General features: G+C 50.6%; 1 protein-coding gene across 1 annotated transcript in view; it reads right to left on the bottom strand.

Annotated features, from left to right (window-relative positions):
* MGAT5B (alpha-1,6-mannosylglycoprotein 6-beta-N-acetylglucosaminyltransferase B) overlaps positions 1-13932 on the bottom strand; it is an 80478-nt gene that overhangs the window by 45818 nt on the left and 20728 nt on the right. Inside the window, exon 3 of the mRNA XM_064728303.1 lies at positions 3663-3807. Coding sequence (XP_064584373.1) covers positions 3663-3807 — 145 coding nt within the window. The remainder of the gene's footprint in view (positions 1-3662; positions 3808-13932) is intronic.

Genomic DNA, 13932 nt, shown 5'->3' with positions numbered 1-13932 from the left:
CCCAGCCTTGCCCTCTGCCATGTCCCTGGGGCATGAGGTGGGCAGGGGCAGCCCAGCTCCTGGAAAAGGGCTTTTCCAAGCCCCAACACTGCTGGGTTACAGTGCCAGCTTGGGTCAGCCACTCAGACCCTATCCTCCCCTCCCTCCCTCCCTCCTAAGCACTTTTCAGCAAGAGATCAACACTTCCCCTGCAAACTAATATTTTTCCCTTGCCCAGTAAACAGCTCTCCAGGAGGCTTCCATAAGTACTCCTAATTTCCTTCCCCTCGGATGATTTACGAGGGTTGCATTCAATTAACAGCAGTATTGATTTTCCTGCAGCTGACTGGCAGCCTGCTGGCCCTCGTTAGGGAATCCATCCTTCCCTTCCCAGCACGGGCAGGATGCAGGCAGCAGGGAGCTCAGGCAGGGCTGGAGAAGGCAGCCAGCAACCCCTGGAGTTCACAGGTGCAGCCTGTGTGCCATGCCACAAAACTTCTGGGCAGCTCTTCCAAGGGGGAGAAAATTGGAGCGGGACATTTGGGTTTTCCAAGAGTTTTATCAGCTGGAAATGGAGGCACCTGTGAGACAGCCCCAATGGAACAAGAAAGATTTTGCAGCTTGGAAATCTGGGAGGCTTTCCAAGGCAGGCCATTAATGCCACCCTGCATATACAGAGTTTTCCTTGCACTTTCAAAGGGGTAAAGCCACCCCAAACCTCTGCTGGAGTGGTGCAGTGCTCACAGGTTATTCCATAAAGCTCAGCAAAGCCTTCACCTCCTTCCCCTCAGCTGGAGCTCTGCAAAACCCAGCCCTCCTGATTCCACTGGAGATCCAGCCTTAAGCAGGAGAGCACTTTGTAAAAACAAGAATTAATCCACTTTTGGGCAACTGGAAGCACAAAGCCCACACTGGCAGCTGTGCAGAGCGGGAAGGAGACGAAGGCAGCAGCAGTGCCAAGCAGGGACGCTTTGAAGAGTAAAATCCCTTTGAAATTACCACCCTTTAATTGTATTATCTTTCCCTGACAGCCTCAAGTCGGTCACTGGTGATCAAAGAGACGGAGGCAGGGAGGGAAGGAGACAAGCCCTCGGTGGAATCCCGGGATCCTAACAAGGAACAGCTCCTGGGTGTCTCCGTGGGGCTGATCCAGGTCCAGGAGTCATTGCTGGGTCCTGGGGCAGCTGGAGGTGCCCAATCCACCTCAGCACAGGGGGGTCCCCAGGACTGCAGCTGGTTACACTCAAGGGACAGTGTAGGAGCATTGTGGGGTGGGACAGTGGGGATGGATGAGAGATCTCTGCAGCCAGGGCTGGAACTTGGGGTTCATTGCAAAGGGCCTGGGTGCAGGGCCCTGCTGGGAGCTGCCAGCCACAGCTCAGAGCAGGCCCCAGAGAAGAGAGGGGGAGAGAGGATGAGAGAGTGAGAAAGTAAAAGGGTAAGAGAGCGAGGTTCTCGTTAGAATACAATAAATCTTCTTTTCTGTTGAATATTCTGATTCTCACTAACCAATCTAGTACAAGATACAAATCCTATAGCATTTGCATATAGCCTATAAGAATCATTACATTACCATACTGTGTTACATTTTAAACCCTAAAAACTCCTCTTTGGGCCCCATCTGCCAAGCTGGCAGGGTCTGCTCTGACCCTTGGCGTGTCTGCAAGCAGAGGGTGTTGTTCCATCAAAAGGGGATCACCTTCAGCTGGCCACACCATTGTTTTCCAGTTGTTCAGTAACTGAGGGATCTCAAAGCTTGCTTTCATTTCAATCTCACTTATAGCTTCTATATTCTCAAAATCTTTTGCCAGACAATCATATTTATAAGGCTTTCCTGTTTCATCTTCCCCAACACCCACCCACAAGAAACTCCCCTGTGGTGGCTGCTTCACCTGGAGATGCTCTGTCCCATGACCAGAACGGGATCTTCAGAGGCCAGGTGAGAACAAGGAGAGGAGACAGATGGGTTTGGATGCAGAATCAGGTGAAGAGAATTGATTTCTCTTTAGGGGTGACTTATAAGGAGCAAAAGGTGATAAACTCGTTGCCCCTGAATTTCCATTACTGGAAATTAAGACATCTGTGATCTCAGCCCCCAGCTCAGGCCCATCTGAGCACACACACAAAACCTGAGGCTCTTTTGATGTGGGTCCATCAGCTCCCATCCTCTCTCCAGGTGATGGCCCCAGAGCCATCACTCCCACAGCAGATCTGAAACACCAAATCCCCATCTGCAGCCACTGCTGCCAGCCCACAGAAATGCTTTTAAGTTTCTCTCTTGGCTGCTGGTGTAGAGAAACAACCATCACCTGAAATTAGTGGTTCTTTTAACACAAGACTGGCCAAGAAAATCGTTCAATGTGAGCAAGCACCTTCCAGTGCTGGCTGTAATAGTCCTGTCCACTCCTCTCTGGGATTATTGGTGATCTCACTCACTTGGGTACCAGCCAGCCTCGGAACAACAAAATCCCAGCACCTACCGTGGCTGAGGCAAATTATATTTTCTCAGTGCTGGAAATGATGGTACATAAAAGTCAGGACCACGCATTCCACGGCTGCCCTGCAGCTCTAGCTCAGGTGTGCAGGCACTGTGGCAGAGCTCAGCCTTTAATTACAGGCTCACTGACTCTGTTTTCTCTTATAGGCACAAAAGAGGCTCGTGAGGAAAGCGAAGGAGAGGGATGGAAATGCTGATGGGAGCAGGGGAAAGCACAGTGATGGCAGGAGCTGGAGGTGGGAATGTTATGAGGGATCCAGCAGGATGCAGCACAGAGCAGGGCAGGGGTGACCCCTGCATGTCACATCCCTGCCATCCACCTCTCCTGTGTCACCTGAGGCTCCACCTGAGCAAAATCCACACTGGCATCTTTTCCACACTGCCAAGCTTGTCCCAAGTGCTGCCCCTGTGGTTTTTCATCTCTGCTCCCCCACCACCAGTTACCATTTGTGCACTGACACTCCAATTAGTATCAATGAATGTTTAAAGGCTCCCAGAGCACAGGGAAATGTCTTTTTAGTGAATCAGTGTGCCACAACAGGGAGGTCTGATGGCGCCTCTCACACTGCCAGCTGAGATGTGCAGCACAGGGAGCCAGGGCATCATTTTAGGCCCTTCTGCACATTTTAAACCTTGCTCAACTCCAATGCTGAGCACATCAGCCCTGGATTCTGAACAGCCACCAGCTCCACAGCTGCCCATGGAGTACAGGCACAGAGCAAGGGTCCTGAGCTCAGGGAGCACATCCCACATGCCAGGTGCTGCTTGGCATGTCCCACCTCCAGCGGCACCACAGCACAGCAGTGCAGACACTGCCACACCTGCAGCTGGGACAGCTGCTTCAGGAAATCATGGAATCGTAGAATATCACAACAACACCCACAAGGATCACTGAGTCAAGCTCCTGGTCCTGCACTGGACACCCCCAAAAATCACACAGTGTTCCTGAGAGCATAGTGCAAATAATTCTTGGACTCTGACAAGCTTGGGAGTGACCACAAATCTTAAAAATCACAGTCAGCTCAGAAATCCCAAAAGAAACAGCTCCAGACATGGCAAATGAGGCTAAAAAAGATCTCCTCAAGTCCTGTTGGGTCCCACCACCCTCAGAGCAGCTCAGCACATTGGGGTGTTCTGCTCCTGCAAAGCCCCCACGCCCAGCACTGCTCCACAGGGTCTGACTGACCTGTCCAGAGGGAATCGTGCTTCATCCCCTTTGTGGAAGTCAGTGCTGTTCTCCAGCCTGGCCAGGATGTCCATCCTCTTCATCAGCATCTCCAGCATGTCGCTCATCCTGCGCAGCACCCCTCGGGACTCCAGCGCGCCCATCACTGCAGCACACAGAGGGAGCTGAGACACGGCCAGCCTGGCATGCACACCCCACCCTGGGACCCCAGCTCCAGCCCCACAGCTGCCCCTGCTGCTCCCCACCCACATGAGTGGGCTCGGTGGTGTTTGGAGCATCTCAGTGCCCTGCTGTCCCCGTGTCCCCTCCCTGGCTCTGCCCCACAGCCCCATCACACTGCCCAAGCAGGGTAAATCCCTGCCCAAATCCAGCTGGGCTCCTCCAGTCCCATCAATGATGGGACAGAAAATACAGGATAGCCAGTGGTTATCTCAGCCTGGATCCAGCCCCCTCACCAGGCATGAAATCCTGACTTATCCACCTGATCCAGCCTATCCCTGTCACAAACACATTTTCTGAAAAATCCTTTCCTTAGGATTTTTTCTCCTGAGAAGCTGAGAAGCCTCAAGAACAAAATGTAAACAATGATTATCTGCTGCTGTGGAATGCAACAGGTGCATCTGTGATTGGTCTCATGTGATTGTTTCTAATTAATCACAGTCAGCTGGCTCAGACTCTCTGTCCGAGACCAAAGCCTTTGCTATCATTCTTTCTTTTTCTATTCTTAGCTAGCCTTCTGATGAAATCCTTTCTTCTATTCTTTTAGTATAGTTTTAATATAATATATATAATAATATAATAAATCAAGCCTTCTGAAACATGGAGTCAGATCCTCATCTCTTCCCTCATCCTCAGACCCCTGTGAACACTTTCACAGTCCCGAGGGCTTATGGCAAACTGACTTCATTCCCAAGCACCAAGCAAGCAGCCTTTCATTTGCCACTTCTATTTTTCACTCTGCACCTAGCCCAGCATCCTGCCTTTGACAGCAGCCTGCAGAGGATGCTTAAGGAAAAACATGGGAAGTTCATCAAAGGGGTGGTGCTCCCCAACACATCCTCCCAGCAGCACCAGATTTTCCTGTTCCAGAAAAGAAGAAATTTTCTGCTCAAATCTGCAATGGGGTGGGAGACCTAGCACTGGAAATAGCTCAAGTGCTGCATCAACTCCCCCAGGAGGGAAGGCCCCCAGTTCCCAGCCCTGTTTAACACTGTTTCTCCCATGGGTGTGCATGGCACTGACCTGCTGGAAAGCACAGGGGGATCCAGGAGCTCCTGGCTCCCAGCTTGATTTGCCATCTAGTGACAGGCAATGAGCCCAGAGCCAGGGAACAGAAAATAAAGCTCCTGTTTCATCTCAGCTCGGCTCATTTCACGTTGGTAATAACTTAATCAGTGCATAATCCCCTGAACCTCTCCCGTTTAGCTTATCTCTGCCGTTCCACTCTCATGTGCTTTCCAAGAGGCAGCACATATTTAATTTAGGGAGCAGCAGGAGCCAGGGGGGTGGCACTGGGAAGGAGAGCAGCTGCTGGATGTCCTGGTTTGCTATCAGGACTTAGGAACACCTCATGCACCTCCAAACAGATGCACAACCAGTCCTGCAAAGCAGACGGAGTTTGGGATTCCCTATCCTGGCACAGCCAGGGTGGCAGAATGGACCAGGGCACCCCAATGGCATGGCGTGCCAGGGACAGCCCTGGCATGGGCTTCTGCTCCCCACAGGAGCTGGCTGAGCATGTGAAACAGCACAGAGGCCTTGGTGTGGGTGTTTGGGTGTTCAGATGGGAGCAGGGTGTGGCGTGGTGGATCAGGGCCACCGTGACAGCTCCTGATGCTGCTGCAGAGCTGCAGCCCTGGCTCCATCCCTGCTTCCCCAGGAATTCACCCACACTTCAGCCAGAGCTCCCAGGGGCTGGGAAGGCTGATTCCCGGGGAAGGCAGTGTAGGAGCATCGGGGCGATGGATGGAGATGGGAGATTTTTGAAGCCAGGTTGTGGAACTTGGGTTTTATTGCAAAGGGCCTGGGAGCTGCCAGCCACAGCTCAGAGCAGGCCCCAGAGAAGAGAGGGGCAGAGAGGATGAGAGGGTAAGAGAGTAAAAGGGTAAGAGAGCAAGGTTCCCATTACAATACAATAAATATTCTTCTGTGTTGAATATTCTAACTCTCACTAACCAATCTAGTACAAGATACAAATCCTACAGCATTTACATACAGCCTATAAGGATCATTACGTTACCATACTGTGTTACATTTTAAACCCTAAAAACTCCTCTTTGGGCCCCTTCTGCCAAGCTGGCAGGGTCTGCTCTGACCCTTGGACCTGTCTGCAAGCAGAGGGTGTTGTTCCATCAAAAGGGGATTACCTTCAGCTGGCCACACCATTGTTTCCCAGTTGTTCAGTAACTGAGGGATCTCAAAGCTTGCTTTCATTTCAATCTCACTTATAGTTTCTATATTCTCAAAATCTTTTGCCAGGCAATCATATTTGTAAGGCTTTCCTGTTTCATCTTCCCCAGCAGGCAGCACTGGCACTGCAGCTCCAGCCCCCACACTGCCCTGCCAGGCTCTGGGATAACATCGGATCACTCACGAACACGGCGTTGTGAGCCAACCCTTAACCCCTCCAAGAAGATGACACTGGGCCAGCCAGACCTTGCCAAAGGCTGCCTTCCACGCTTGGCTGGGATTATCAGCAGCACATTATTTTTCCTGACTCTATCTAACAAAACAGAAGAAACATTGAGAGCAAAAGCAATTCCTCAAAAAAAAAAAAGAGGACAAACCACCATTCATGGAGAGTGAAACTGGGCTCTTCCCCAGACATTCCCTCAGCTCCATGGCAAGAATTAGTGACTTCTGCTTCAATCAGTGGGTGCCCAAGGTCCTGTGCAGCCCCAGACTTTCCTGGGTGGGTTTGGGAGTGCAGGAGCCACCTTGCACACCCACCAGGAAGGTCACCCTGTCCCCTGCACGATATCAAAGTCACAGCCTGTCCCACTGAAGAGCAGCAGCACTAATGAGCCTGCAATTAAAAGATGCTATGGGGAGGTAAAAAAGTGGAATTTTGGAACCTGGGGCTCCGTTTTCACAAGGGCTGCCCCAAACACAGCTGAGAAAATCAGGAAAAGGCACAGCTAAGGGAAATGGAACAGCTCTGACATGGGCTTAAATCTGAAAATCCACTTTAGTTATTTGTCCATAGACTGAGCCCATTCCAGGGACATCCCTCCCACAGCTGGGCTGTGTTCATGGGTTGCAGCCCCCAGCACCCTCTCTCCACCCCAGGACTGACCATCCCCCAAAATGGGCATTTCTACTCAGAATTTGTTCCTGCTCTGACATCCCAGCATGGCCAGCAGGTCAGAGCTAAGACCTTATACTCAGTTTTTACATGAGGCAGTGATTACTGATCCCTTGTGCTGCAGGGGGTGAGGCTGGAGGTCAGGAAAAAGACCTGACCCAAACCCTACAGTGTAGCCATATTTTCTGAAAAATCCTTTTCTTAGGATTTTTCTCCTGAGAAGCTGAGAGGCCTCAGAGGAAAATAAAAACAATGATTATCTGCTGCTGTGGAATGCAACAGGTGCATCTTTGACTGATCTCATGTGGTTGTTTCTAATTAATGGCCAGTCACAGTCCAGCTGTCTTGGACTGTCTGGTCAGTCACAAGATTTTATTATCATTCCATTTTCTTTCCTTTCCTTGCTAGCCTTCTGATGAAATCCTCTCTTCTATTCTTTTAGTATAGTTTTAATATTATATATATCATAAAATAATAGATCAGCCTTCAGAAACATGGAGTCAAGATTCTCCTCTCTTTCCTCATCCTGGGACCCCTGTGAACACCACCAGCTGTGAACACTTCAGCTGGCCAGAGAGGCTGAAACCACCACCCCCAGATTCCCATGGAGCCCATCCTGGCCTGGGGATTTGGATCCCAGCCTGTTTGGGGGGTCAGGTTGTGACAGTTTGCTGGGAACACACAGAGGCTGTGCCTGGGAAGGCAGTGGGGATGGAGAATTCCTGGCAGTCCAGGCAAGGATGATGCTCCAAAGGTTCATCACAGAAGCACAGCTGACAAGACAGCTCTGCTCCCAAATCACTACTGAGGGATGAGGATATTCCCACCAGGGCACAAATCCACTTCCCTGTGGATCCCAGAGAGCCACAACTCCACTCTGCACCCACCACCAGCCTGGCCCCTGACTTTCCCCGAGATCTCCCCTCCTGTCACTGCCACCATCCCATTCCCAGCTGGTTTTGAGCCACTGCAGGATGCTCTGAGAGCAGAGCTCTGAGCTTTGCTGTCAACAGTGAGCCGAGATATTCCTTCTCAAATAAAGAAATTTAAAAAAAAATCCCAAATACTAAGTAAAAATAGCAATAAAAAAATAAAAATCCCAGCTTTCCCTGCATTATCTTTTGGGGCAGCCTGCCAGAAAGCAGAGCTGAGGCAGGACACATCTTCCCCAGCCCTCCCCTGGCACTCGGAGATGAAGCCAAAGCTCTTCCGCATCAACACCTCTCTCTTTCTGTTCCTGGGCTTTGTTGTTGTTGTTGTTTTTCCAGCAGCTTAAGGAAGCTAACAACGCCTTGACATTTTTTGGCAATGATTATTACATCTCTTGGAAAGTGTGTCTCATTAAAACCAGAAGAAAGGAGCAAAAGTGCTGAAGCGACTCTTTTAAAAATGCAAGAGCCAGGATTAATTTGTTAACCTGGAACAGAGACTCAGACTCCCACCCAGGGATGCTCAGCTGCCTGAGCCTGCACAGGGATCCAGAGGATGGAGGAGATCCTGGCCAGGAGCTCAGGCTTCTCCCTAAAGCCAGTGATGAAGATCCCCAAGGAGATTTTACCCACAGCACTGCAGGCAGCCAGGATAAACCCAAACCCACCTTAACAGCACAAAACTCCAGTTCTGAAAAATCAAACAGTGCTGAAAACCACTTTCTTTTAAAAAACAAAGCCACCAAGCTGCTAATTAGAAAGGGAAAATATTCTGATTTCCCCTGATAATCAGCAATGATGGGACAGCGAATACAAGTAAACCCAACCAATAGATTAATTGGAGTTTGTTAAGGTATGACAGGGTTTTGACAGTTTTCCTGAGTGGCAGCCACGCTTTCCAGGCAATCACTGAACTGACAGAGGTTTTCAAAGCAGCACTAGGAAATAATGATTGCAATCAATCATATCTTACCGGATTTCATGAGACACGCTGGTAAACACAGCAGAGGGAGGAGAATTATTTATGGGGCTTCTGAAGAGCACACAGCTAAGTAATTGGATGAAATCAGGGGAAAAAAGGAAAGCAACCCCTAAGGGTGATGTCTTGTGGAAGAAGGAATAGCTTCTCTGTGAAACCAGCGGAATAGTCAACAGCCAATATGCTCAAATTTGGATGGGCTGAAACCCTGGGGAATTCACTAATGATGCACTTGTCTTTAAAATACCTGCTTGGAGTGAAAGCAGCCATGAGCAGGCGTCACCCCCTGCCAGTTCCTGCCACTGGGACCTCCAGAACAGGAGCAGGATGAGCAGCCAGGGCAGTTCTGCTGATGTGCCAACCTGAACTCAAAGGGGAGGCTCAGTGGAGCTCAGTGATCCTTGTGGATCCCTCCCAGCTCAGGATATTCTGTGTTTGTGCAGTTCTCTGACCATGCAGGAGTGGAGAGCATCTCCTTTCCTCCCTGGCCACTCCTTGGTGTTATCAGAGTGGTTTGGGTTGGAGGGGACCTTAAAGATCACCTTGTTCCAACCCTCCTGCCATGGGCCAGGGCAACTTCCACGAGATCAGGTTGCTCAGAGCCCCATCCAACCTGGCCCTGAGCACTTCCTGGGATGGTGCATCCATGCCTTTTCTATTCCTGTGTCTCATCACTTTCACAGTGAAAATTTTCCTCAAGTGTAGTAGGTAGTATAGTATAGCTTAATAAAGCTTTTATTCAGCCTTCTGAGTCAAAGCTCTTTATTCCCTTGGCTGGGGGACCCCTGCCACAATAGAACTTTATCATTCCATCTGTAAAAAACTTTTTCCTCATATCCAACCTATATTCCCCTTGGTGCAGCTTGAGGCTGTGTACTCTGGTTGTGTCAGTGCTGCTGGAGAAAGAGCCCAAACCCAGCTGAGCACAGGCACCTTTCAGGAGTTGTAGAGAGTGATAAGGTCACCCCTGAGTCTCCTCTAAAATGCAATCCCACACTGTATTCCCAATATCCATAACCTGGCTGGTTGGCTGTTGGTCCCCTCCCTTCTCAGAGTGTCACAGCCCTGCCTGGCCATCCCACAACAGCAAATCCCCTGCTGCTGCTGGAGCTCAGACACAGTGAGATATTACCTATGTCCACTGAAAATACCAGCTGAATTAATTTCAATCTAAAGCATCATTTGCTGTGGTTTTCTCCTTTAAAGGACAACTCCAGGCTATTTAAACCCCTCAAAAGGGCAGCACAATCTTGAAAGATTTATTGTAGAGGAAAGCAGAAGATCTCTAGTGGGGCTGAAGCAGACCCAGACCTCACGCCCAGCTCCTTGGAGTGGTACCCAGGGCTGTCCTGGGATCCCATCCACCCTGGCATCTCCCCAGGGAGCAAAGCCCCAGCCCTTTGATTGCCTGCCCCTCTGATGCTCCTCTATTTACTTTCACTATCGATTTTGATTCAAGCAGATTAAAAGACCAAAGAGCCAACTAGCCAAGGACTAACTCTGACACATAATCCATTGCAATCACAGCCCAGAGACCCAGCTCTAACTGCAAATGAGAGAGCCCAAGGCCAGGCTCAGGTTGGCAGCAATGGCCCCTCCTGTCTCCATGCCTTTGGGGAAGCTGCTCCAGGGATGGAGAAGGTCCCTCAGGGTGGCTGCACCCCTTAGAGGCACCCATTCCCCAGCATGGGCTCACAGCCAGTTATTGCTGCCAGCAAATCCACCCACATCTGCCATTACACTGCTCCAGATTCACTAATTTAAATTATACAGAGAAAACACAGATCTGCTTAGCCAGGGCCCCAAAGGAAGAGAGCAGCAGGAGGCACACAGGGAGCTGCCACACAGCTGGAGCTGCCCATGAAGGAGCTCAGGGGCTGCTGGTGAAGGGGACACTTCAGCAGAGCTCCAGCAGCACCATCCATCTGCTGTTGAGCCCTGGGAGCACTGGCAGTAAAGCAGCTCCTGGTAATCAGCCAAATTAAGCAGCCTTAAGCCACTGGCTGGTAAAGTAGATTATGTCCCACCTGCCTGTATCACCTACTCCTGGATTGATGCCTCCCCTGTTGCACTGCTGTGTCAGTGTGCAGCCTCAGGGTGTTTTCCCTCACTCTCCCTGCACCCCTGGGCAGGCAGAGCCTGTCAGACCCTCTGTGCCCTCCCAAAAACCAGGGCAGGCAGGACCTGACCCAGGGCTCCAGTCCCAAATTGCAAGGCAGGATGTATTTATTCTATTTGCCATCTGTGTGGCAGCTGTCTTCTGTTCAGTGGGCAGTTTTCCTTATCTCTTCCACACCCAATCCTCTCTCAGGGCAGACATCTGCTGATAACAGCTATTGAATGTCACTGCATGGCTGATAAGAACTACAGCATCCCACTGGGAGATGGGAGCCCAGAGGGAGGAGCCAAGCATTCCTACCTGGATATAATCTGGAGATTCTGGAACACCAGCACAGCTTCTCCACTGGATTCCCCAGAGGAACAGCAGCTGCCTCTCCTTCCCCTGGATCTTCAGAGGAAGAGACTGCACCTTTCTACAGGATCCCTGCTCTAACAGAACCAGCCCTGACACTGCAGGAGGGCTGAGCCACAATTCCAATGGGACTGCTGCCAACACCCTGACCCACAGGGTGTCAGGTTGGGTTCTGACTCTGTCAGTGTTTGTTTAGTTTACTGCATTGTTTATTTTATCTTTTTATTTTCTTCCCTAATAAACAACTGTTATTCTTTCTCCCATACTTTTGCCTGAGAGCCCCTTAATTTAAAATTTATAGCAACTCATAGGGAGGGGGTTTGCATTTTCCATTTCAGGGGAGGCTCCTGCCTTCCTTAGCAGACTCCTGGCTTTCCAAACCGAGACAGCTCTGCAGGTGCAGCCGGGTGACAGCAGCAATTGCAGCCCTTCCCTGGGCTCAGGAGACCCCCCTGCCTTCCTGCAGCCCCCCACAGCAGCAGTGCCTGGGGTCCATGGCAGTTCCCCATTGTTTCTTTCACCTTTCAATATCCAATTTCATTTATCAGCAAACCTACAGTTTATTTGTAAAGGCAAATATCATTTTCCATTCATCAATCAGTGGAATCCTTCCCATTGTTTCTTTTACCTCTCAGTGCTGGTTTTATGTACCAGCAAACCCACAGCTTGTTTGTAAAGACAAATCCACTGGTCCTTTCACTTGGAATCCACGGCCAACAGCTTCAGGAGCAATGAGCTGCATCTCTGCTCCCCTCCTGCAGCCCCTGCCCCTCACACTGTGGGTTCTCCTGCTGGCATGATGCCCCAGAGGCTTCCTGGAGGAGGAAACCACCCCAAGGTGTTCCTGTCCCAGCCCCTCTGGCTCTGGGGTCTCGTTCCTCCCTCCCTCAGCTGCAGGACCCTGAGCTGACCCTGCCCAAGAGGGTCCTGATGCTTTTCCACCCCTCCAGCTCCCTCCCATCCCAAAGGAAGCCCTGCAGGAACAGCCTGCAGCTCCACCCAAACATGTCTGCTCCCAGTTTCCATACAAATAAGAAAAGGCAGGAAAATGAACAATACAAACACTCACACTCCCAGTGAGGAGCGTTTCACAGCTGTAAGGAGAGCTCAGGGCTGTTCCCCCCAGATTTACTGCTTCTTACCCCACCATACACACACCAGAGACCTGATGTCCCCTCTGGGACATGGGGACAGTCCCAGGAGTCCTGCCATGAGCCATCACTGCAGGTAAAGGGAACTGGATCCCCTCCTCTCCCCCACAGCCCCTAGATATGGGTTGGGGGAGTTGGGAAGGAGAGATGAATACACACAACCCCAACACAAGCTGCAGTTCAGCTTTTATTTCTTTTTATATATTTTTATGTATTGTTTATATTTTTAATGCATCTTTCTTCCTTCTTCTCATCCCCCCTTTCACTTTTTTCTTTGAAAAGAGCAGCAGCAGGGAGTTTTTAGTTGCTTCTCTATTGCCAGCCAGCACTATTTTAAATTGCATTTTAAGCTGTTCTGCAGCGCTTCAAACACCTCACACTGCAGGACAGGCTTCCAAATTACAAGATTAACATTGATTTTAAATTGCTTCCTAAAACACCAGGGCTCCAGCACAGGGATGGAAGAAGGGCAGCTGCTGTAGCAAAGCCCAAAGGACAGCAGAGCTCCTGGGGCATGGCTGCACCCCACACTGGGGTGGATGCTGTTGGGACTGGGGGCAAACTGGAGCCTGGATTTGCAGCTGAGGCCCCCAGTTTGAGGTGAAATCAGCACACACAGGTCCCACAGGACAGGGACTGCCCCACAGTGATTCCACGGACCCAGGGACCAACCTTTGTGTGGGTTCTTGGTGTTTACAGGAGGAGTCTCTCCAACAGCACCAGCATTCAAGGTTCTCCTCCTGATGGTCCCCACTGCCCATCCAGGGACAATTGAGCTGCCAACAGCCAGTGCCCCATGGATTGCAGGGAAGGGAGGATTGCACCCAGCACTTGCACAGCCCTAAACCAGCCAGGAAAGGCACCAGGAGGTTCAGCACCCCATCAGTCCTCCAGCCCTGCACACCCAGTGCTCCAGCCCACAGCCACGCTCACAGCTGCCCCAAAAGGTGATTTCTTCAGAACTCACTCATTTAACACTTCTAAAATGATCACCCTTTCTCCTTCAGCCAAAAAGATTGGCCAAACAGTGCTGGGCATCCTGCCACTCTGCTTCCAGGGGCAAATAAATCATCCCTTCCTCCAAACCCATCAGTCTCCAGCGAGCCCAGGGGCCGGATCCTCCAAGCAGGGCCAGAGCTGGGGGGCACTGGCAGAGCTGCAGGATGAGCCTTAGCTAATCTCTTCTCAAGCTGAACTGAGCCCTGCTCTCTCGTTTAAGGCAGAGAAACAAATAAATCAATGGGAAAACCCAGCTCTTACAGAGGCTGCTATGGTTCCCACTGTGCTAGTTTTATTTTCTGAAGTACCTGCTGCCTCCCGGGCTCAGGATGAATTTTGATTTAGGAGTGAAAAGGGGTAATAAAAGCATAAAGAGCCATTAACATTCCTCCTGGCCATGGTGGGGTGTTGGCTCATCACAACTTGATGGAAATG

Source organism: Zonotrichia leucophrys, chromosome 18, assembly GCF_028769735.1.
Source record: "Zonotrichia leucophrys gambelii isolate GWCS_2022_RI chromosome 18, RI_Zleu_2.0, whole genome shotgun sequence".
Taxonomy (NCBI): Eukaryota; Metazoa; Chordata; class Aves; order Passeriformes; family Passerellidae; genus Zonotrichia; species Zonotrichia leucophrys.
The sequence above is the reverse complement of the archived record's forward strand: the minus strand, read 5'-3'. Positions and strand labels throughout refer to the sequence as shown.